The sequence below is a fragment of the Astatotilapia calliptera genome, chromosome 16 (assembly GCF_964374335.1).
Source record: "Astatotilapia calliptera chromosome 16, fAstCal68.1, whole genome shotgun sequence".
In the NCBI taxonomy this organism is placed as follows: Eukaryota; Metazoa; Chordata; class Actinopteri; order Cichliformes; family Cichlidae; genus Astatotilapia; species Astatotilapia calliptera.
The window spans coordinates 17,288,415-17,310,955 of NC_137437.1; the positions used below are offsets into that span (position 1 = coordinate 17,288,415).

Consider the following 22,541-nt stretch of genomic DNA (forward strand, 5'->3'; position numbering starts at 1 on the left):
CCCCGGCAAACATACATTTTCCCATTAGTGGAGGGATAAAATACGAGAAAGACAGAGAGTAGATAGCAGAAGGGAGTGGAAGTGAAGGGCAAGCTATAAAAGAGACATGAAAGATACGAGGGAGAAAAGGCTTTTGTCTGTGTTTCAGGAAAACCCATGAAAATGTGGTGAAATCATGGTGGAGATTTAAGTGATGGGAAGCCTGGCAAATATTTTAACTCAGGGAAAATGTTGCATTTAACATGGAAATCATATAAAGGTGAGGTTTAGTATTTAACATCAAGTCAGCACTCACATTCACAGAATGCACATTGTAAATTCAAACTCAGAGTCAGCAAAGGAACATAACAACATTTTAAGGAATGTTTATAATAAAAGAAACATAAAGTAATTCTGGGCACCAAAACATCAACAAATAAATACAGAAATAAATACAGAATTGCACAATTGATAATAGAGCGCACATTTGTTCTGTGAAAACCTTTTATGTTGCATCTGTTTATGTCATTTTTCATTATTGTGTCTCTTCTGTCAGTATATTTTGAGAACTTACATGAGTTAACTAACAAAGCACCTGTCTACAGTGCTGTGCAAAAGTCCTGATTTCCTCAGTTCACAATATTTTGCCAGGAAAATATGAAATAGATGCATAAATAGAAATAGAAATACAGTATATAAGGAAAGAAACAGAGTTTGCACAAGTATGACCACCTTTATTCTTTAACACATGCTGAACTCTCTTAGGCAAGCTTTCTTGTAATTTCTTTAAGTAGTCTTCAGTAATAGTTTGGGCTTCTTGAAGGACAAAAAAACTCTTCTTTGGATGTTTTTTAATAATAATAATAGAGTGCATTTATATAGCGCTTTTTGGGGCCCTCAAAGCGCTTTACAATTCCACTATTCATTCACTCTCACACACTGGTGGAGGCAAGCTACAGTTGTAGCCACAGCTGCCCTGGGACAGACTGACAGAAGCGAGGCTGCCATATTGCGCCATCAGCCCCTCTGGCCATCACCAGTAGGCGGTAGGTGAAGTGTCTTGCCCAAGGACACAACAAGGACACAACAACCAAGACTGTCCAAGCCGGGGCTCTGCATTTATAATTCCATCAATTTTGACAAGATCTCCAAAACCACTACTTGAAAGGAAATCCCAAACCATGACAGAGCCTCCGCGGTGTTTTACAGATGGCTGTAGGCACTCATTGTTGCACCTCTCTCCTGGTCTCCCACATATATGTTGAGGAAAACTGAAACTATAATTCATAAGAAATATCGTGGGCTGATAGCACCTTGAGAATCAATTCGTGGTGCAAAAACTGTGTTTTATATCTGTGAAAATGTGTTATCTTCGGCATTTATTTTTATGGATTAAAGAAATGGAAACAAATTATGCATTTTGGAACGGCTGCTAGTAACAAAGTGCCTAAACATACAATTTAAAAAATTTTTTGATAAGTTGTCTGTTATCATTGTCATCAAACACTTTTTATGTTTGAATTATTCAAAGGTAAGTGTTAAAAAGATTAACAAAAAACAAACACAGAAAAAAACATGCGTCTCATGTGAAAAAGAAAGAAAAAGCAGCCAATGTCCAAAGACAAATGTCCTTCAGAACCACTCAAAGAATTAAAAGAAACTAAATATAAATAAATGAGTAACTCAAGGCTTTTGCACAGTACTGTAAGTGTCAAAGGTTTTCATCAGACAGTAGAAATAGTAATCCAAATAATCCAAATAATGCCACAAGTAACTATAAAAAGTAAACAGCATTATGTGTTTTTAAGCTACAAAAGTTTTAGTCTCATAAATCAGTCACTGTGACCTATGGTGCAACACAGAAAAACAACAATCTCTGGGATGTAAAGTTCCTATACTGTAAGCTACTGTCGAATGTCCCCCATCACAGAAGTACATCCGTTTTAGCAACCTTTCTGAGAATATTCATTCAAGTTTTGGAACTGGATAAATGTGTAAAGTGCAGTAAATGTGTTCATACGAAGGTGGGTTTGAGGTCTTCTTTGAATACCACAGGGCGTGGTGAGCGGTAGAGGCTCAAGTAGTCATCATACTCGCTGTCAGAGGAGTCTGAGGAGCTGTCTGAGTACAGGAGGGAGCCTCGCTGCAGGCAGGAGTCACAGTAAGGACGGTGGTAGTAGCAGTAATCGGTTGAGCTGCTGGAGTCTGAGTCCGAGTACCCACATGAGTCTCGAATGTGTCTGCGGTGCTGCTCGTTATCACCGCCTGCTCCCACATCCTCTGGAGCTTTACGGTTTTGTTCTTCACAATGCACGACCGAACATCTCGGGAGCCTTGAAACACACCTCTGACATGTTCTCACTACTTCACGGACTTTCGTGTCTTCCTCCTTTCCCTCTTCAAGGTCACTGTTGTGATGTGAGATACAGTTATCATCCACAGTAATATCTTCTGGACTTGGGAGCGCACATGTGTCTCTTGCTCTTGCACAGCCAGGAACCTCAGAGCCTGTGTAGAAGCAGGGAGGAGCTAGACCTCCTCTGGAGGAGTGAAAGGGCCGCCGCCTTTTTCTCATGGTATAAGGCGAGATGCTAGGGTAGCGAAAGAGTGCAGGAGAGGGAAGGGAGCAGGGTGTCCGTGGGGAGAGAGGGGAGAGTGTAGAGTCTCTGGTCAGTTTTTGCTGAGAAGGTATCCTGGGCGCCTGATCGGGAGATCGAAGCGTGGTTTCCGTGATTGCATCCACGCTGAGTTCCTGTAGGATCTCCTGCAACTGTTCGCTACTAACAAAACCAGCTGGTTTAGTATTTGGTCCCACCTGAAGATTTAGGCCACTATAACTACCAAAGGTTTCAGCCATAGAGGGGTTCAACCCTCGTCGGTACTGCAGAGAGGTCACAAACTGAACTGTCTCCTCTGGTGTCCTGAGTAAACCCATAAACGGGAGGGATGCGTCCTGTTTGAGAGCAGATGCATTGTTTTGAGTTTCACAAGCAGGGATTTTGGTGGGAAGAGGGGAGGAAACAGAAATGGGAGCAGAGTAGTTTGAAATAGAGGAAGGAGCAGAGGACGGTGTAACAGCAGATAATGAACCATGAGCAGCAGTGAGGTGAGGCGAGAGAGCAGAGGGCGAGAGTGTTGATTTAGTGTCTTTCTGAGATTGAGAACAAGTAGAGGGGCCTTCCGACTGGAGCTCGGTCGTCTGAGTGGAGGACGAGTTGAGGTTAGTGGCAGAGGAGTCCATGTCTTGGTCCTCAGGGTGCTGGCTCGCTGACATGAGTCTCAGGAGTTTATCCTTGGCGTTGTTCACCTGCTCCTGGAGACTGTCGATCACGGCGTTCTTCTGAAAATTGTGGTGATACAGAGAAGTGAAAACATTTTGACACATACTGAGAAAATGTTGCTAGAAAAATCTGCCACTATGAAAACTTGGCACGCATCAGTTTCCTGCCTTTTGAATCAATATAAACAGAACAGTCAAGCAGTGACAGAAAGTCGTAAACATATGGTTAAGCAGCTGGTGCCACTTTGATTCAGCACTGACTCAGCCCTGTTTCATCTACACCACTAATGAAGTAATATGAAGGTGTCAGTTTTATATGTTGTACTGAATGTGTTTGTCACCTAATTTTGACAGTAAACTAGTCTGTTAAGAGGACTACCTGCAGCTTCAGGATGTAAACTCTTGAAATTTGTTTTTGTGTTTAATATAGAGACCAGTACTTGGACAGTGCATCACACACATTATTATAGATGAGGAACAAAGATGTGTCCAACACAGAAGCTGGTGGGACATTATAAGTGCCTTGTACGCTATCAGAACTGTGCTCTGCTGCTCCATTTCCATGTAGGTTTATTAGGTATAAAATAGAAACTAAAATAAAATAAAAAAGACTAGACACACTTAGTTTGAAATAACACAACCCATTACCTACTTTATTTACAAAAACCTTTGTCTCAGATAACAAGAGCCTTTATTAAAATCTGACTCTCTCTCCCACACTTTGCCTTTTTCCCTGTCCTCCTGCGTTTGCTCATAGGGGATCATATGATTGTTAGGGTTTCTTTCTAATACCCGAGTCTTTACCTTACTGTATAAAGCACACTGAGTGGACTATTGATGCTGTATAAATAAAATTGGCCGAAATTGAAATTTTTGTTACGTGTTAAACAGCCTGGAACCCTGATATGTCATGTTTTTTCACATCCATACCCACAATATAGAGAGATGTGAAGCATATAGTCGAGGACAATTTGAGTACAGCAAAGTGTCTGCATCAGTTTGCAACGCTTTAAAAAAGGCCACTAAATTGCAATATGTGCTACCGCAATACTCAAAAAATGACAAATTGTTTAAAATCCTAATTGAGTTTAGCGACGTGATATATTTGCAGCCACATCCCGAAGCATACTCTACTTTGGTGTTGATTTTACTCTAAATGTTACAATTCTTTACTACACAAACCTTATGCTCTATTTAAAAAAAGACAGTGATTGTTACCATAAACGAATCAAGGAAGTTTCTACTGAGATCATAAATAAGAGAAGTGGTGTCAGTTCTCCATATTCTTGCAACCAGAGGAGTCACCCCCTACTGGCCTTTATAAAGAAAGCACATTTCATCTACAGGAGAGGAGTGGAAAACTTAAATCATCTGCAAAAAAATAAAGATTATGTGTCTTATAATTAAATGAGAAAGTTCTACTGCAGCTTTATATGAAATTCTAACATGAAACAAAGATGATTTCTTACCGAGTGGCTAATTCTGAGAAGAAAACAGTAACGTTACCTCATTAAGGAGTTTCTTCATTGAGCTGTTTTCCCCCAGCAGGTAGAAGATTTCATCCTGACTGTACACAGATGGCTGACTCTTACTGGGGCTGCTGAAATACTTGGCCATCTGACTCGGGTTGTTCTGATCTTCTTCAAACTGTCGCCACTGGGTCAGCTGTATGGGGCAAGTGAGATATTTTAGAGATATGAAAAAAATGTAGTTTTTTTTTAACAAAAAAAGAAGCTATATTATCAGGGTCATTTGATCTGGAATATTCACCAGGTGTATTTGCACAAACTGCTCACTGTTCAGCTATTTCCTTCCGTTCCAGAGGAGATGCATTCCTTTACCATAACAAAAGTCCTCTGCTAGACTCTTAGAGAGTCATAAACCTGTTTGCGACAGCCTACGTAGTTTTGACTCATAAACACCTTGTGTGTGAGTCACCCTCCACTGACAGACATGGAAACCTGGCACACATAAAACTGCATGTGTGAGCACCGCAATCACTCACAGATTTACTACTTTATTCAAATGAAAAAGAAAAAGTCATAACCAAAGCTACCATTCGCGTGTCTATTTGTCATCTGTCTGTATTTAGTTTCTGTCTGTCTGATTGAGTCGGTTTATTTACTGCTGGTTTCTAAACATAGTATTCTATTATTATACAATCAGTTTATCCTTCACTTTAAGTAAATACGTTTGCCATATTTGAAAAAAAAAGTCCCTCTGTACACTGAAGCATCATTGTGTTCGCAAAAGTGAAATGGACAATCAGTAAACATAATACTTCTAGACACGATAAAGTTTATTTTCCAAGTAGTTTTCTGTTACGCAGATGCTAAAAAATGGAAAATGACATCAGTGTCTGACCTGAGGCACAAACAGCATGCAGTTTGTAGCCAGCGTGCAGATGAAGATGGCTCCAGCCACAGTACTGTAGACCACGTTGGGCCAAGTCTGCAGGAAGATGGACACGGGGGTGGCAACGGCGGAGGAGCAGGTGACCAAAGTGACGCATGTAATGATTGTAGGAGACTGGTTGACTGGGGGATGGCTGACATTACTTGTCAGTCCAGCTAGATAAGTGCCATAGAGGAGAAGACAACCCTAAAGAGAAACAAAGTAAAGACAAAGGGCATTAAAAGAAAAAAAAAAGGAAAAAAAAAGAAACATGGTGGATAAATAACTATTATTATTGTTTAAAAATTATTCATATTATACAAAAATGAATGACCAAAGTCTTTCAGATGTTAGGTTATTTAATACTTGACGTCTGAAACTATCATTTTGATTTGATTTCTCAAATTCAGCAGTTTTATTCACATGTATTCACTTAAGTAAAGCACTTGCAATGGTGTGTTTACATAAGGCAAACTGGAGAAAACAGTACAGCATACAGAATACACAGAAAACACCACGTGAAAGATAAATGATGCCATCAAAATAATGCAAAACTTTAAAATGTGCATTTAAACACTGATACAAATGTATAATAAAGTTTGAATAGAGACTAGTTACCTTTTGGACAGCAACAATAATGATCCACAGATTTGAGTACAAAGAAGAACAAGAAACCAGCTGCGACAACGAGTAGGAAACATCTCTTTCCATCACCTACATCATCAAAGAAAACAATACACCATCAGAGAGTTGATTTATTTAGCTGTCATCATTATGTATGAGTTTGTGATTTTCCAGTCACAAATTCAATTTTTCCTGCAATCTCATTCAATTTCACTTTCCATAATTTGACAGCAAAAAGCATTCAGGTGAACATTTAAGTCCCATGCATTTCGGTTTTCATCATTCTTAATGAAACCAAGTCATTTTACAACTTTTTGCTCAGCTTCAGGAAATCACCAATAATCCTACCTTGACAACAGCTCCCACAGATCGTGAACACCTGATGGGGTCGGTGAGGTTCCAAGCGGTGAGAATCAGCATGTCCACCAGGATCAACAGAGCCACCATACCCATCAACTGGATGTCCCTGATTATCTGACACATAGAGCATAGTCCCCAGTTATTATTTCACCAGTAGAGCATTTTCATTCATGTAGCGACACCTTGATTAAGTGGCACAGTTATCAGATACCAGATTGGATATGCACAGTAAAGAAATTTATATTAAGCAAAACAAGCTTTGTCTCTTATCCATGACCTAACCTGCTAGTTATTGCTTCAGAAACATCTCTGAATATCTCCTAAGCAATATAAATACCTGGGGCAGAACATGCTTGATGAATCTGGTAAATAGAGGAGGAAGAAAGAAAAATACATAATACATACTGACTATGTAAAAAGCAGCAAAGCGCAAAAATAAAATCACTTATATTGTTGCTTTCTGCAACAAATGTAATTGGACATGAAATTTTTATTAAAGAAATTTTTATCAACAAGGTTCGAAAGTGAGATGAAGCCAAGAGGTGGCCATGGCGACTAAAGATGAAAGGCGATAATCCCACAAACCGGTGGTAAAGACCACTGAGGGTGTTACATGCTTCTCTGTGCACCAGCACATGTGCCAGGCCGTTATTGTTTTTTCTGTCATCCTTTATTAACCTGTTCCCCCCTTTCTTGATCTATTCTTTATCCCTAGTGCTGCACACCTATTAAAGATGTTCTCTCTGCTCTTCCTCACCAGCACCAGTATTATTGCTCAGTTGTTCTTTTTTGCTGTTTTTGTTTGTTTGTTTGTTTTTAATTTATTCCTAGTTCAATTCAATTCAATAGTTGAGTTGGGAGTTATTGACAATCATGTTTTCAGTCTTGGTTTTATTAGTTTAGTTTACGACTATTAGCTTAAGCTGGAATCTGATTGCTCATTGTGTAGTTGTTCATGTTCTTTCTCTCTTGTTTGTTTATGGTTGGGCTCCTATTCCTTGTTATATCTATTTGTTTTATTTTTTAAAAGAACTATTTTTGCAATATTAAACATTTGTTGAACTGCAGCAGTGTTGTGGCATCTCATATGTTAGGTTTCTTTGAGCCATGGGTTTAGGGACCATAACATGAGAGGCCCTGAGTCCAAATCCCAGACCAGCCCCCAAATTTTGTATCTTATCCCAGAATCAAACTGTTATCTGAACATAAACTACTATACCAACATATTACAGTGGTTATATTGTTATATGTTGGCCTTGGCTGTGTCTAATATGGCATGGCTCAATTGCCTCAGCACGTAAGAAACCAGATTGTGAGATGTCATAAAGATAGAGAGGGTCCAAGAGTGTAAGTAGGCTACTTGGCATAAGTTAAAACAAAGAGCCAGGAGTGATTAAAAAGTAAAAAAGGTAAATGAAGATCCATGTCAACACAAACAGGCACAGTGGACGGCCTTAAATACAGCACAAATACACAATTTGCTATTTTTTGCTACATATAATTTGACTGAAAAGCAGATGGCGTGTTTGATGGTGGACAGAGTATCAGCAGAAACTAATGCATCAATAAAAAAACCCTGAATGAATTAAGCCTCTGCAGAAAGAAAGAAAAGAAGGAAACAGCAGCTTAAAAACAGCACAGTGCTGCACGATTCGCCAAAGATCATGAAAAGAAGCATTGTGACCATTAGTGAAAGCACTTTTAGTTAGAGTTACAACCAAATAAAAGCAAGAATAATACTTCAAGTAAGAGGAGGTCAACAGTGCTGGCTGTGAAACACGAGTGCAAACAATGTTGGGGAGATAGCAAGTTTGTGCCCAGAAACTGAAGGAAGGTTGCCCTGAGGTCTTAACAAAGTGGACACAGGAGGAAAGAGTGAAAACTATGTCCCCTAATTCAAAGAGACTACATCTGGAGTGTTTTAAAGTAGAAGGTCAAGCAACAAAATTCCTCCAGCAAGGAGCAGCTCTGAAAAGAATCATCTGTGAAAAGCACTTCCTCCAAGTCCAGGAGGATCAAATTTATCACCAAACCTACAGGCAAATATACATATATATATATATATACATATATATATATATATATATATATATATATATATATATATATATATATATGTATATGGACTGTAGACTATGTAGGTTTCCTAGGAAGCCACCAGGAAAACTGAAGAGCATGCCTACCACTCTCTTGTCCGGCACGCGCTGCGTGAACACCCTGTACAGTCTCCATGTCTTCCCCAAAATTGGGCCAAACACCAGGGTACTGCCTACACAAAGCATCCACATGCGAGTCTACGGTAGAGAGCATGGTATGATTACTTCAATCTAACAATGTCAACGCTAATACAGAGCGGTGAAGGGAAGTTGGACTCACTTGTAGAACAGCTATAGATGCTCCACTTTCCTCGACGGCAAACAGGAAACCGCTGCTATAGGTGAGGACACTTCCACAGAGAGTCAGGGCATTGAGGTTGGGGCTGGACATCTTTACTATCCTAATGACATGACACACATTATGTTAAATGACTTCTGTAAGCCTCTCTTTGTGTTTATATACTGCGTATGTTTCACTGTACCTGTTGTTTTTGAAGCGCAGGGTGAAAAGGAGGAAGCAAAATGCCAACAGGATTCCACAGGAGAGGAGCGTCCACACCACAGCAATTAGCACCGATGAGAGAGAGCGCCTCGGGAGCTCTGCTGCCATCTGCAAACGCATACATGCAACATGCAAACATGCATCCAAATTATTTCAGATGCTGCTCTTGTGCATCTGAAACTCTCATTTTTTGAAATCACGGACACAAAACAATAATAATAAAAAAAGAAACACAATTCATTTGGACAAACACGATTTTATTAAACAGCAAGAATTACCCTACAGACTTGGAACTTTTTTTGGCACAGTTGAAACGTTAAATTGGAAACTAAACGAAGCATTCAAGTAGAGATCGAACGTTACGAAGTTTTAGTTAACAGGCACGATGATGAGAGGTGCTGAGTTAACCCCGCTGTGATTCCTCCGTGGGTTAAAGTAGGGGAGAAGTCTGCCACTGAAGGTGCACCCAGTGAAGGAGTAGATGTGAGAATGAGAGTCCACGTTGTAAAATGAAACCTGTCCCCAGCCCATATCCACATACACCCCAATTCTCTGGGGCTTCTCAATCAGCGGGACACACACAGGGCTGTTGCTGAGAGCCCAGTAGCTCTCATCCTTTCGCATCCCCAGCGACCAGTAGCCCCTGTCGGGGTTTAGCACATTCCCTCCTTTTCTGGTCACCGTTTCAAGCGCAACTCCAATATCCCATTCTGTCTTTTCTTTCACCTCGACTTCATAGTAGAACCTTCCAGCAGAGAAGCCCTCCTTTCCCAAAACGCTCACACAAGGGTAAAATCGCTCTGGGTTGTCAGGAAGGCCGAGGGATACATCACCGTGATAGACCTGCTTCTTGTTTTCAGACAGCACCAGCTTGGGATGAGCGGTATCAGGATCCAAATGCACATCCACAGCATATCGCTGAGCTTTCTGAAATTCGGATTCGCAGAGCCTCTTCACCTCAGCTTTTACCGTCTCCTCCAGCTGACACATTACTCTCCTCACCGCTCTCCTCACTATGCCCACATATTCAGTACTCTCTAAGCAGGTGTCGGACCAGTCTTTGGTGGCTGGCACTGTGGCAAAAGCTGGAAAGTATTGGAGAAGATAGAGATCATCGTCGGTGAACGAGAGCTGCTCCAGTTCATCTCTCCTGCAGCTCAGCTGATCAATCTCCTGCTCCAGCTCCAAGATAAGCCTGCTGGCCATGCTTTCTACTTGCTTCTGCTTTGCGCCAATCACCTCGGCCACTTCAGCCTGGCCTCTCTGGACAAGCTGGAACAGCTTGCTGAAGACGCGCAGACTCTCTTCAGTCTCCCTTTCTGTGTTTCTCCTGCTGATTTGAATGATTTTATTGATATCACAGATTTTCTGCAGTCGGCGATGGATCATTTCTCCCACCTCTTTTTTTGTGCTCCCGATCTGAGCCCTTCTGTTCCGGCTCTCATCCTCTATACGAACAGTCTGATGAGCCGTGTGGTCTTTCGTAATGCAGATCTGGCACACGTACACCTGGTCAGTGTTACAGAACAGGTCGAGCAGCTTTTCGTGCTGCTTACAAACCCTGTCTTGCATGTTTATCATGGGCTTAATCAAGCGGTGTTTCTTGAAGGTGCCTAGAACGTGATGGGGCTCTAGATGAGTCTCACAAAATGAGGCCAAACAGTCCAGACAGGATTTAAAAGCCTTGACTGTTTTTCCAATGCATACATCACATGAAACCTCTCCTTTGTGGCCCTCTGACTGATCCATAGCACTGCTCTCATTTTCATTTTTCTTTTCCACCAACTCCTTGAAATGAGAAGCCACCTCCGATATGAAGGTGTTAACTTTGAGGTCAGGCCGCATGTACAGCTTGTGCTTGCACATGGGACACTGAGGCATGTTAGAGGTCTGCCAATATCTTTGTAAACACTCCCTGCAGAAGTTGTGCCCACAAGGAGTGGACACTGGCTGGTTGAACAAATCCAGACAAATGGGGCAAAGGAGCTGCTCCTTGGACAGCACACTGCCAACTGTGGCCATATCTAGAAGCACAGAGAGAGAAAAAACAGGTGGTGTTTTATGCAATAAGTTGGCTCAGCTTCTTGTATTTTTGTCTTTCCACTATAGGGTTAGGGATAGGAACACTTGGTGCCTGGTGGGCTGTCCACATCCACAAATAGCAACAAATGCATGGTGTTAGATTTCATCAAAGAGTATTTCACTTTAGCTGAGCAGTTTTTATGTCAGTTGAGGTCATTAGAAAATAATAAAGAGAGCCCATAAAGACACTGAACTAAAGGATAAATATGTTTCAATACTATTTTGTCATGTTAAAAATTACCATAACAAAGAAAACCGCAGTATGCTGTTCTTCCCTCCCCTGGGTGAGGATGCTATACACTCTGAGACACACCCATGCATAAATTAACATCAGAAAGTGAAAGAAATCAAAGCGATAACTCACCTCAACTCGTTGTGGCACGGCACGAAGAGAAAAGCTTGTTTGTGTTCCTTTGACACAGCGTCTCGGCTACTTTAGCGTCTATTTGGAAAGTCTTATTAGACTTTCTTTGCCTGCCTCACGGTGCTGATCTCCGCTGACTCGTCTCTTAAGGGCACCAGTGACTGAGACGATACTAAACATAGCTTCGGTAGTCCACCCCTATTACCTTTCGGGATATGTACCATTCAAATTGCTTCTCGAGTAGGATAGTAGCACACTCCTAGCTTGCTTGGTGTGTTTATTTACACGGCTCACTTGTTCCACTGACCAACCGACCAACATTTAAAATCTGCATTTAAAAGTAATTTGAAAAAACAGGGTTTTTTTAGGCTTTGAGTGAACGTCTCTCGATTAAAAGTAATTTGCTAATCGAATTAATCAGAAGTAGTTTCACCCTTTTACAAGGTCAACTGCACAAGACACGCCAGTGTGCCAGCACTTTGTGATGTAAAAAGAATCTGTTTACTGTGTAAATGCAGGAACATGTGCATGTGACATCTGGATAGTCTAGATACACAAATGTGTGACAAATTAAAGGAAAAACTAACTTGGCCAGCTGAGCTGACCATAAGAAAAATCCTGTTGATTTATTATGCTGTAAGAGAAATGTACTGGCATTGTAAGAGTAATTGTAAATCTGGACAAAGTTGTTCACCCTCACCTTTATACTCTGGTGAAACATTGAGGGTTTGCTGAGTGGCTGCATGTATATTAAAACAACATGAATCATATTCTATGGCCTTCCTGTCAAGAGCTCTCAACCAGCTGAACACCTATGGGAGATTTTAGACTCAATCATCTATCATCAAAACCAAGAATGAAGGGATATCTTTTGGAAGTATAGGGTTCTGAGTTTCTTTTCCTTTAATTTCTCACCCATGAGTATACAGTATGTGCTTGGCATTGTTATATTTTTCATTATAAGTATATATATTAACATGAGAGAGTGACAGAGAGAGGTTACCGTGCTGAGACTGCATAGCCTCTGCAGAACGTCGAGGCTGTCCTGCCTGCTGACTCCAGATTGGATGAAGCAAAATGGGGACTCACACTGGGAGCTGCAGTTCAGCTCAGGCTCCATGATTGGCACCAGTCCGTCCACCATCACAAAAACATCCTGTTAAGCAATCAATAGATTTCACAGATGTGATGAAATGGACAGAAGAAACACACTGCTCTTTGTGAAAAAAACAACAACGAAAACACTAAAATCACTTATTCCTGTTTTGCGATAACATTTTTACTGTATAATTATTTATCTTACTAATGGACCAATGTACTAAATTCCACAAGATACTAGAGACCAAGAAAACACATGTAGTGGCATTTTGTTTCTGTTTCCAGGTTTATGATTCACCTGACAGTTGTAGGACCTGAAGCCACCACAGTGTGGTGCTCTGACAGAAACCTCTGAGACGAGGAGTGACAGGGACAGAGACAGTGATTGTGCATTGCATAGATAGCAGCCCAAACAGAAACAGGCATTTTAAACAGACAAGAATATTAGAATTACTAGAATATAAATAAAAGAAGTTATTAGGCATTAGTGGTATTTCCAACTTTAAAACAATAAACATGTACAACAGGAACTCTGTTTCTGCTTATCCTCAATTTTTACCATCACCTTGTGATCCCAGAGGTAAACTAGCAAACAGTGGACCACAGCCTGTGACAACACACATTTTCACATTGACCAGGCAAAAGAAAAAGGAACAGCAGAGCTAATTTAGCATATCAAAGTTAACATTTCAGGGTTAAGATTTCCCCGACAGCCAAACAATCCACAATTATACCTTTAATTTAAAGCATCTGCAACTGAAGAGGTAAACTTTAATGCCAAACAACAGTTTGTCACTCTTGCCGCAGGAATTTTTATGAGGCTGCTCTGGGCTGCACTGACATGTTGCACGTTTAATTATGCGGCATGGTCTCACATGATACTGTGAGCTGTAACTAGGACAGACGAGAGTCTGATCGTTGTAATCGCTGCTGTGACTCAGCCACATGTTGCTAAGACGATGTAAGACTACTTGTATCGATACAAATTGGCAGACCGGTGGGTGTTTATGTGAGTAGAGTGCTATTAGGCATCACACGTCTCGCCTTTGTAGAATGACTAAGGTAACCTGAAAGGCTCTGGGGCTGTTCAGTTATGGGATCAATCAAAATGAAAGGGGGAATTGTGCAGAAATAGTGCAGTGTAGCAGTGTGGCATAAAAACATCCCATTTGCAAGCTCCTGAGTGAAAATGATTAAGCAGGGCTGACAGTAATGTAAAGTATAAGGCATTTCCAAATATTAAGGCTGTTTTCAGAACAAAGAAGCCATCTTTTCAATATATCTAGGAAATGTCTGGAGTTCCTGTTCATATCCTTTTGTCACTTTCCAAGTTTAGATCACAGTTCTTCTGCTTCCTGCAGGAAAAGCCGTCAGAGAGAGGCATTTCCGCAAGTTTTTTCTCAGAATCCTGCCTCTGTAGCTTTCAGCTTAGGCCAAAACCCACCCCCCTGCAGAGGTCAACATCCAACTGTGAGGGGGTCACCGTGTAAGCAGGGAGAGCAGTGCTAGACTCCAAGCTGAGCTTGGTTTTATGGACATGTTTTGACAGTTCAGAATAATCATGAGGAGTGTCTTTTGAAGTCCTGAAGGCTAAACCGCAAGTAATACCTGAGCTACCTGTAGCCTTGATTGTCTTACTTTAAACATGGGATGGGCCTAATGGGCTTAATGTGCCTGCAGCGGGGCTTTCACTTTTGTACTTATAAGTTTGTCTTTAAAAAAATTAAATAAAATAAAAAACTGTATGCAGTGATTTGCAAATCATTTGAACCCTGCGTTTGACTCGCTTCATAGACAACGTATCAGATATTGAGAAACATTGCTTTGTGGAAAATAACAGCACATTTTGGGACGTGACAGTTTGAAACGGATGCCAAAAACACATTTCAAAGACGTTGGAACAGGGATATGTTTCCCACTGTGTTGTGTCAGCTCTTCTTTTCATAACATTCTCACCTTTGGGAACTACAGAGACAAATTGCTCTTGTGAATGGCATTTCCCCCCCAGGTGTGCTTGATATGCCAGCAGATTGAAATTTCAGAGCCAATTTCATGACAAAAATGTTTTCAGAGATTGACAGCACTGGACTCCAGGCAGGCCAGTTCAGCACCCAGATTCTTACAGGGTCTGTGGTTGAAAGGGTTTAGCTGGAAAATATTGCTCAGAACCTAAAAACTGTATATGCTGTTTAGTATTAATGGTTCCTTCATGGCAAGTTTCACAGACTGTGGCTTGTATCTGTGCAATGATAGTCTCTGCACCTGCCTGTTTTAGATGACTCAGACCCAGAGAGGCATATAGTGTTTATGGTATTGTCTTTGCATAATAAAACTTTCACTTGTATTTCTGAATGCAGCAAAAACTGTGCTCACTCTCAGTGGTTGTTAGCAGTGTTTCTGAGCTGTGAAGTGATTTCCACCATATTTCGTTTTCTTGTTTAATGCAAATGTCCAAAAGCCCAATCATCACTTTTGGCTTTTTCCTTTATGTGAAAAGATTTCTCTCTATTCTCTGAATTTTTTCATAGTTTTATGCACCACAGAAAATGAAATTCAAAAATTATTCCTCACTTTATGTTGAGGACTATTTCTAAGTTTTTTGTTGTTACAGGATAATCCTTTTTAAATGTATTTTATGACATCTCCATTTAAAAAAAGCAACAAGTTTGAAAATTATATTTATTACAATTATATTTATTCTTCTTGCATTTTAAACTAAATAGAAAACCACAGCCAGTAGTTCCACATGTTTAATTTGGCAGATTTCTTTTTACACCAGATTCCCTTCCTGATACAACCCCAAAGGGATTTATATCTCCTTCCTGGATCGACTCGGGAATGTTTAATTAGTAAGCTTAATCTGTAAATGACACTATAGAGCCGTAGGTTAAATAATTTAAGAATCATCGCAGTTTCGCTGCCTTAAAATAAATAAACAAATAAAATAAAGTGAGTGTCTTTAAATGTTGGTAACAGGGGTGTACCACTGTGCCTCCCTTTGGGACACATTTTCTTACATTCTTAATTCTTATTAAATATTGGAGTAAAGCCCATTCATTGTTCTGTCAATCACTCTGTTCATCTTTTAAGATTAGAGTGTTGTAACCATCAGATGTAAAGCCTGGTTCAGGGGCCATTATTGAAACATTCCTTCATAGCCAGTAATCCGTTTATAAGTTTATTCCCTAAGCTGATTTAGAACGCAATTACTGGCACTAAAATCCCACCTCAGGCCATTTCTGGGCACATCATCCACTTTTTTTGTAGGTTCTGGATTATATATTTTATAGAGACATCAATTCATCAAAATGTATATTTTCTCTGAGAACGGAAGCAATTTGACTATACAAGCAGAAAATCTGATGAGTTCTCAGCGTATCAGTTTAAAGTTTACCAAGAAAAAACTATAGAGAAACCTTATGTTATTAGCCTAATTATTTAATCATTATCATGAGAGTAGATACTGTAGATATAACATACAAGGATTGCATGTGGATCCATGCAAGCATCATATTAAAATATTATGTCATTAGTATGGGTCCAGATAAATTTCATCTGATTTTAGCCATACCGTCCAGACTTTGCAAAGAGCATAAACTGAATGAAACGTGCGTGTCATCACTGCTTTGTAATGAAGCACCAATAAAAAGAGAAACAGATAACATTAAAATAAAGTGAAGAAGAAAGCAATGATTTATGAGCTATAAAAATTTGAATATTGGATAAAACACCTGTACGAGATCGCTTAAAGAAAATAAGCCTTCCTCCGGGTTCGGTAGCATAATCAGCTGTGAAGTGCGATCCTATCCGGTAAAAGAGGCGACCGCTCATGGCTGTAATTAGTAGGCTGTACAGTAAAGCAGCCAATTTGTCAGCTAAACCCGCTGAGAAGAAGAAGAAGAAGAAGAAGAAGAAGAAGAAGAAGAAGAAGAAGAAGAAGAAAATAATGACTTCAAAAGAACAAACCTCGATCTTCAAACCGCACGCAGGATCCCATTGCTTCGTCCCGTCTCGGACTCCATGTCGCCAGACTCAGAAACCTTATGATAATAAAAACTGAAAATAAATTAAAATATAGTTCCTTATCTAACATTGCTACATGGCTTTCGCGGCCGCACACTTGGAACGATTCCCGCCCGTCACTCCGGAAAGAGCCCGTCACTCTGGAGAAGTTCAGCAGAACTCTGGAGTCCTCCTTTGCGCACGGAGGAAGGGGAGGGCGCGAGTGTGAGCGAGTGTGTGTGGGAGATACTATCTCTCTCTCTCTCTCTCTCTGTTTCTCTCTCCAAAAAAGAGAATTCAAAGCGTGATGCGGTGCACGATTGTGACAATGTGGGTCCAGTACGGTACAGGGGGCCCCTCGGGGACCTGCGTGTGGCAGATGGGACAGGGCGGCGCTCTAACTATCACCAGTACAAATAAATAGAGTGAAAACAGCGCTCGTTTTAATGGAAAGAGAAACACACATCATCACTGTTTATATTATCGTTATTTTTCTTCCAAAGCAGACGTTTATGACAGATGGACATGAGGTCGCCGTGCAGCCTGATGAGGACAGATTGAGTTTCTCAGATTGCTCAGCGAGCCTCTGCAGAGGTATGTCAGCATTTATTCAGCCGGCTATATGAGACATAAAGGTGTTATTAAGACGTCACTGTAGGCTTACAGTGTGAGCCTACACGGCGGGTCATTCCTGATAAGGGAGTGCCACCACTGAGAGCTGTAAGTGGGGAAACAGAGACAAACACAGATTATCAGAAAAGAAGAATATGCGGATATCCACTCGTGCGTCCATCTGCCCCCATTAGTCCCATTCACACGATATAAAATTTTCTCCCATGGCTGTATTAATCTATAGGTTCACTGCTTTTAAATTTTAAAGTCACTTAATCTATATTAAAACTCTGAACAGACGCATATAGCTCCCTGTTATTTCAAATAGGCCACAGTACGTGTTTACAGTGCACCATTGTTTCATGTTTGAAAAAGCTTTGTGCTCCTGTGGCCTTTCCCCGGAATTAAACATATAAATTATTCTGGCATCGAAACTATGACAAACCAGATTTTCCAAAACCGGAAAGCTTACAACAGGGGCCCTGCAGCAGTTATCCCAAAAGTTGGGTTTCATTTTTCAGACTTCTCAGGTGGGAACCAGGTGAAACGCAGACGCAAACATATTTACGTAAACAGGATGGAATGACTGCGTTGTGGTTAATGAACGCCCAAACAGCTTCCGGCACATTGAGTGTATTCTTCAGTAACAGCATTGTTTGTTACTTTCAACAAGTAAATATTTCAAAGCGGAATTAAATTCAGTGCAGGCTTGTAGTCATGAGAAGAAGAAAAAGATAGTAGTTGTTTTTATTTGTTATTTTTAAAATTGCACTTAAAAAATACAAGAAATTCTCTCATTTGTTGAGTAAAAAGACATAAAACACGATGTAGGCACTTGACATCCAGCTGCGTCAATGCAAAAGACCCATTGTTTATTTGTGTCTTTTTTGGACCTATATTACATTGCAATATGCATTATTTGGAAGATGGTTTTCATGTCAGTGGCTGTGGCCAAACTGTTGGTTTTAAATATGATAAAGTGCCGGGAGAACAGATTATTATGAAGCATGTTAAAATATGTAATTCAACATCATGTATTTCATTAAGGACAATTAGGTCTTCATTGGAGGCTGGCAATAGGACCTTATGAAAAATGCACTGACTACAGTACTAATCACTCATCAGTGTAAGAAAGTTTTAAAAGAATGCACAAAGAGCTGGAGTGGAATATGGGACGAGTGTTTTTAAGCTCATAATTTTTCTTGTGAGCTAAGCTCAAATGACATGATGTCAGTACTCCACTGAAAGGCTGAAATGCTGTCACCAGCTCAGTTACACCCAAAGTGTGTCGATCACTCTCGGGTTTCCTTCAAGATCAGGTTCAAAATAACTGCAGCAGCAGGTGGACTGCAATGATGCTCAGGTTACTAGGAGCTTGAATAATTGATGTGAGGACAGGGAGGGGGCTGTCACCCATAAAGCAGGAGTCAAACAGACGAGGCTGAATGGGAAGGCGAACTGGATGAAACAGGACACATGTTGTTCCACTGAGCTTAACATTGAGATGTTATAATTACCAAATTAAGGTATCAGTGAGAGCCTCTATCTTTCTCTGCCGTGTTGTGCACATGGAGCAGCTGGAAGTCCACCAAACCAAACAAAAAACAAGCAAAGCTTATAAGCTCCTGACACACCATTTCCTGTTGAACCACTCCTGAATGCACCGCTGTTTCCTGACATGGAAGCATCTGCATTTGTGGTCCAACATGTGACCGCAGCACCAACAGTGTACTGTGTGGGTGGAAGCACATTGTTCTACGTTTGAAGCATCACAATCTTTTTTTTTTTTTCCAGTTCCAAGCTGTCCTTGCTTGAGCCCGGACGCTCCTCCGTGACATGCCCAGGTTTGCCCACTGACATACCGGGAGACAAAGCCCTCTCTGGAACACCGCAGATCCTCCTGCAGTGTTGCTATGGACCTGGATTAGAAACTTTGAATCAAAGCTCCCAAGCAGGTTCCAATCATGGTGTTTCTAAAGCAGCGGATTATGATAATGATTAATGTGGTAGCTGTAAAGCATCAGCCTACACACTTGTTAAAAAAAATAAACAGGTAACAAGTGATTATGCAATAACTGACAGCTAAAGTTAAACAGTTTTAAAGAGTCCTGACGCATTAGGGGTTTGTTTACTCAAATAACTGTTATTTAATCAAATTCTCATTTTAGCTCCATTTATGGTCTCAATCGAATCATTCTCATTTTCATCGTTAGCTATATTTAATTGGATTTATTGCTTTCTATTATATAATGTGATTGATTACATTGTTTACATTGATGTAAAAATTTGTCAACATTGTGAAACTGTAGATCCAAAAGAGGAGTTTGCCGTGTCACAGTCTTAAGCTATTTGATCTGTCGTATACACTTCTGACACTCAAGCAAAGACATGCAACAGTTTTAGCAAATGCTGAAGCAGACTGCTGTTAAATGCTTTGGAAAGACTGAAAAAGTGATGCTTTTTTTGCAGCCATTCTTTTCTACTACACATCATCAATGAAAGGCAAATATATCCAAAAGCTGCAGTCACATGTTCCTTATTGTGTGTGATTAGCTGCTGCACATGGTTTCTTTCAAAGTTCCCGAGCATTTATGTGACAGTGTTGGCTGCTGCAAACATTTGCCTGAGATGAATGAATAAGAGATAAGTGATAAAAGAAGACTGAATGGCTTAAGGAAAACAAAGGAAGGGAAGAAGCTATAAACCAAAAAAACAAAAACACAGTTGCTCAGCTCTGGATGGTTATTTACCTGCCACTTCTTCTTACGCCCTTCTTGCTTCTCCGAACTCCAGCCTGATTTTCACTGTCGGCGGGATTAGCGGTATGACTTTGAAGACAAGGCTTCCTTATTGACAGGGTGTCTGCAGTGTGCGGCTGTCATAAGTAATAAGTGTAAATTTGAAAGCGATCGTGTGAGGTCTGGCACGCATGTGTAAAACATACTGGCTTTACTACGAGCTGATATGGGCTGGTATGCCTCAGACTGTGGGGCATTAAGAGGATTAAAGTATATTTAAAAAAAACACGTAGAAGTGCTTTGATTTTTGGATCACCTGCAATGCTGTAGTGTAACCACCAAAGAGAGCTGTGCTGCATGGAATTCAGCAAACAAACAAAAATTATATATGTTTGCATTAATCCTCAGATGTGACAAGGACTACACAGACGCTACCTTTCGAGAAGTCTAAAACATCCTCCTTGCTGCAGGCCCATTCTGCTTCAGGAGTGATCCGAGGTTTCAAAGTCTATGTTCAAGCAGTATTTTACTTTCTATGACTCTGCAGGACTGATTTGACTCTTTGGTTTTGGTGACAGCTACCAGTCACAGCTAACTGTGCTTCATCACTGCTTGCGTCTCAGGTTGCATTTGACAGCATCCCCTTATTTAACAGACAAGGTATACCACTGTGTGCGTGCAAACCATAGATGTAACTCAGCACAGTGATGCCAGAGTGTTTCCTTGGTGTTTGCTGTTGGTAGAAGGGTTCATGTGCAAGTGCTGAGAGCAGAAATGAGGAACAAGAGACACGCTGCAAAAACAGTGGAACCCAGCTGTGACTTGCTCAAAGACCATTGAAAATAAACAAAATATGTGCTACCCTCTTTGCCAACCAGGCTTAATGAAACAGTGAGGTGAAAAGAAGTGGAATTAGATGCCGAGGTAAGAACAGAAACTGTGAAAAGAGGCGAGAGAAAGGAAAACAAACTAGTAGTTTAGCAGCCTTTGGCTGCTGATGTTAAAGGATTTGCAGATTGTGAGAGGCGGAATTCACTAGCTGTATCAGAAAAGGGCTCTTGGTATTCAAATGCAAGAATGAATTCACCTTCATATGCAAATGAAACCTGGACATATTCAAGCTACAAAATGGAACGGTTCGTGCAAACAACAAACACAAAGTCTTTAGGAGCCAGTGTTGCGCATGAATACATTTTAAAAAGAGTATTTCTGTGAACGCTGACCCAAACAAGTTCAGTTTGCAACTAAAAAACAGCATGAGCATGAACAGGTGCTGTGAGGTGCCTGTACAGCATTTGGTGCAACATAAAAAACAATGCAGCTCTTGGTTTCACTACTACTAGTCAGATAATAGCAGCAACCAGTGATTCTACAAAAGCCAATCCAACCCTGTTCTTATTTAATTTAGGCATGTGGCTAGTATTAGGAAATATCTGCAAGTAACTGATCAGAAGAACTGAGTGTTACTTTTCATCTGTGATCACTTTAATAAGTACACATGCTCATTGCAAGTGTAGGCATGTAGACAATTCAAGATGACCAGTCAAACTGAGCTTCAGCATGAGGGAAGAAAGGAGATTTAAGGGACTTTGCCTTTGCCATGGTTATTGGTGCCAGAAACTGCATAGAAACTGTTGGTGTCCTGGGATTTTCCTCCACAGACATCTCTACAGAGAATGGTCCAAATGGTCCAAAAAAAGAGAAATACCCAGTAAGCAGCAGTTCTCTGGGGAAAAATACCTTGTTTATGACAGAGCTCGACTGCTTCAAGCTCTTTGGAAGGCAACAGACTTATTGCAACTAATGCAATGAGTGGTTGAATATCAAACATTAAAGCAGATGGAGTACGGCCGCAGACCACAGCAGGTTGGCTAAGATCAGCAAACAGAGGCTACAACTTGCACAGGCTTACTAAAACTTGACAATACAAGATTAGAAAAATATATTTAATGAGTCTTGATTTCGTTTGCAATATTCTCATGCTTGTTCAGAACTTGGTGTAAATAACATGAAGGCATTGATCCATCCCAAATTAATTTCTTTATGACCGCAGTGTACTTATCTTCTGATGGCCACTCCCAGCAGGATAGAGCACCATATCACAAAGCTAAAATCAGATTGGTTTTGGAGGAAATTTCAGTCAATAAATCTGCAGAAACAGTTTCCAGTGCCTTGTTGAGAATAGGCCACGAAGAATGAGGCAGTTCTGAAAACAAAAGGTAATCCAATATTGATAAGGTGTACCTAATAAAGAGTGTGTGTGTGTGTGTGTGTGTGTGTGTGTGTGTGTGTGTGTGTGTGTGTGTGTGTGTACATATATATATTTATTTTTTTACCAGCATTAAAAAGTACTCTGATTCTATTAGGGTTAAACAGCAATCAATGTAGTTGTAATCACAGGCTGTGTGGA

General features: G+C 40.5%; 2 protein-coding genes and 1 long non-coding RNA gene across 3 annotated transcripts; 1 reads left to right on the forward strand and 2 right to left on the reverse strand.

The window, feature by feature from the left end:
- Positions 1–349: 349 nt before the first annotated feature.
- On the reverse strand, positions 350–16,960 carry gpr156 (G protein-coupled receptor 156). Its single transcript, XM_080290662.1, has 10 exons — positions 16,746–16,960; positions 12,685–12,837; positions 9,216–9,343; positions 9,014–9,134; positions 8,821–8,931; positions 6,626–6,751; positions 6,272–6,367; positions 5,624–5,860; positions 4,766–4,924; positions 350–3,319 (listed from the first exon to the last, which is right to left on the reverse strand). The coding sequence occupies exons 2-10, from the start codon at positions 12,823–12,825 to the stop codon at positions 1,994–1,996; spliced, it is 2,445 nt and encodes an 814-aa protein (XP_080146788.1). The 5' UTR covers positions 12,826–12,837; positions 16,746–16,960; the 3' UTR covers positions 350–1,993.
- Positions 9,476–12,595, reverse strand: LOC145420997 (zinc finger protein RFP-like). Its single transcript, XM_080290663.1, has 2 exons — positions 11,682–12,595; positions 9,476–11,259 (listed from the first exon to the last, which is right to left on the reverse strand). The coding sequence occupies exon 2, from the start codon at positions 11,255–11,257 to the stop codon at positions 9,605–9,607; it is 1,653 nt and encodes a 550-aa protein (XP_080146789.1). The 5' UTR covers positions 11,258–11,259; positions 11,682–12,595; the 3' UTR covers positions 9,476–9,604.
- A 266-nt stretch (positions 16,961–17,226) lies between the features above and the next one.
- LOC145421071 (uncharacterized) lies at positions 17,227–19,911 on the forward strand. Its single transcript, XR_013902349.1, has 2 exons — positions 17,227–17,375; positions 19,188–19,911. It is a non-coding gene; the product is annotated as an uncharacterized LOC145421071 (long non-coding RNA).
- Positions 19,912–22,541: the final 2,630 nt, after the last annotated feature.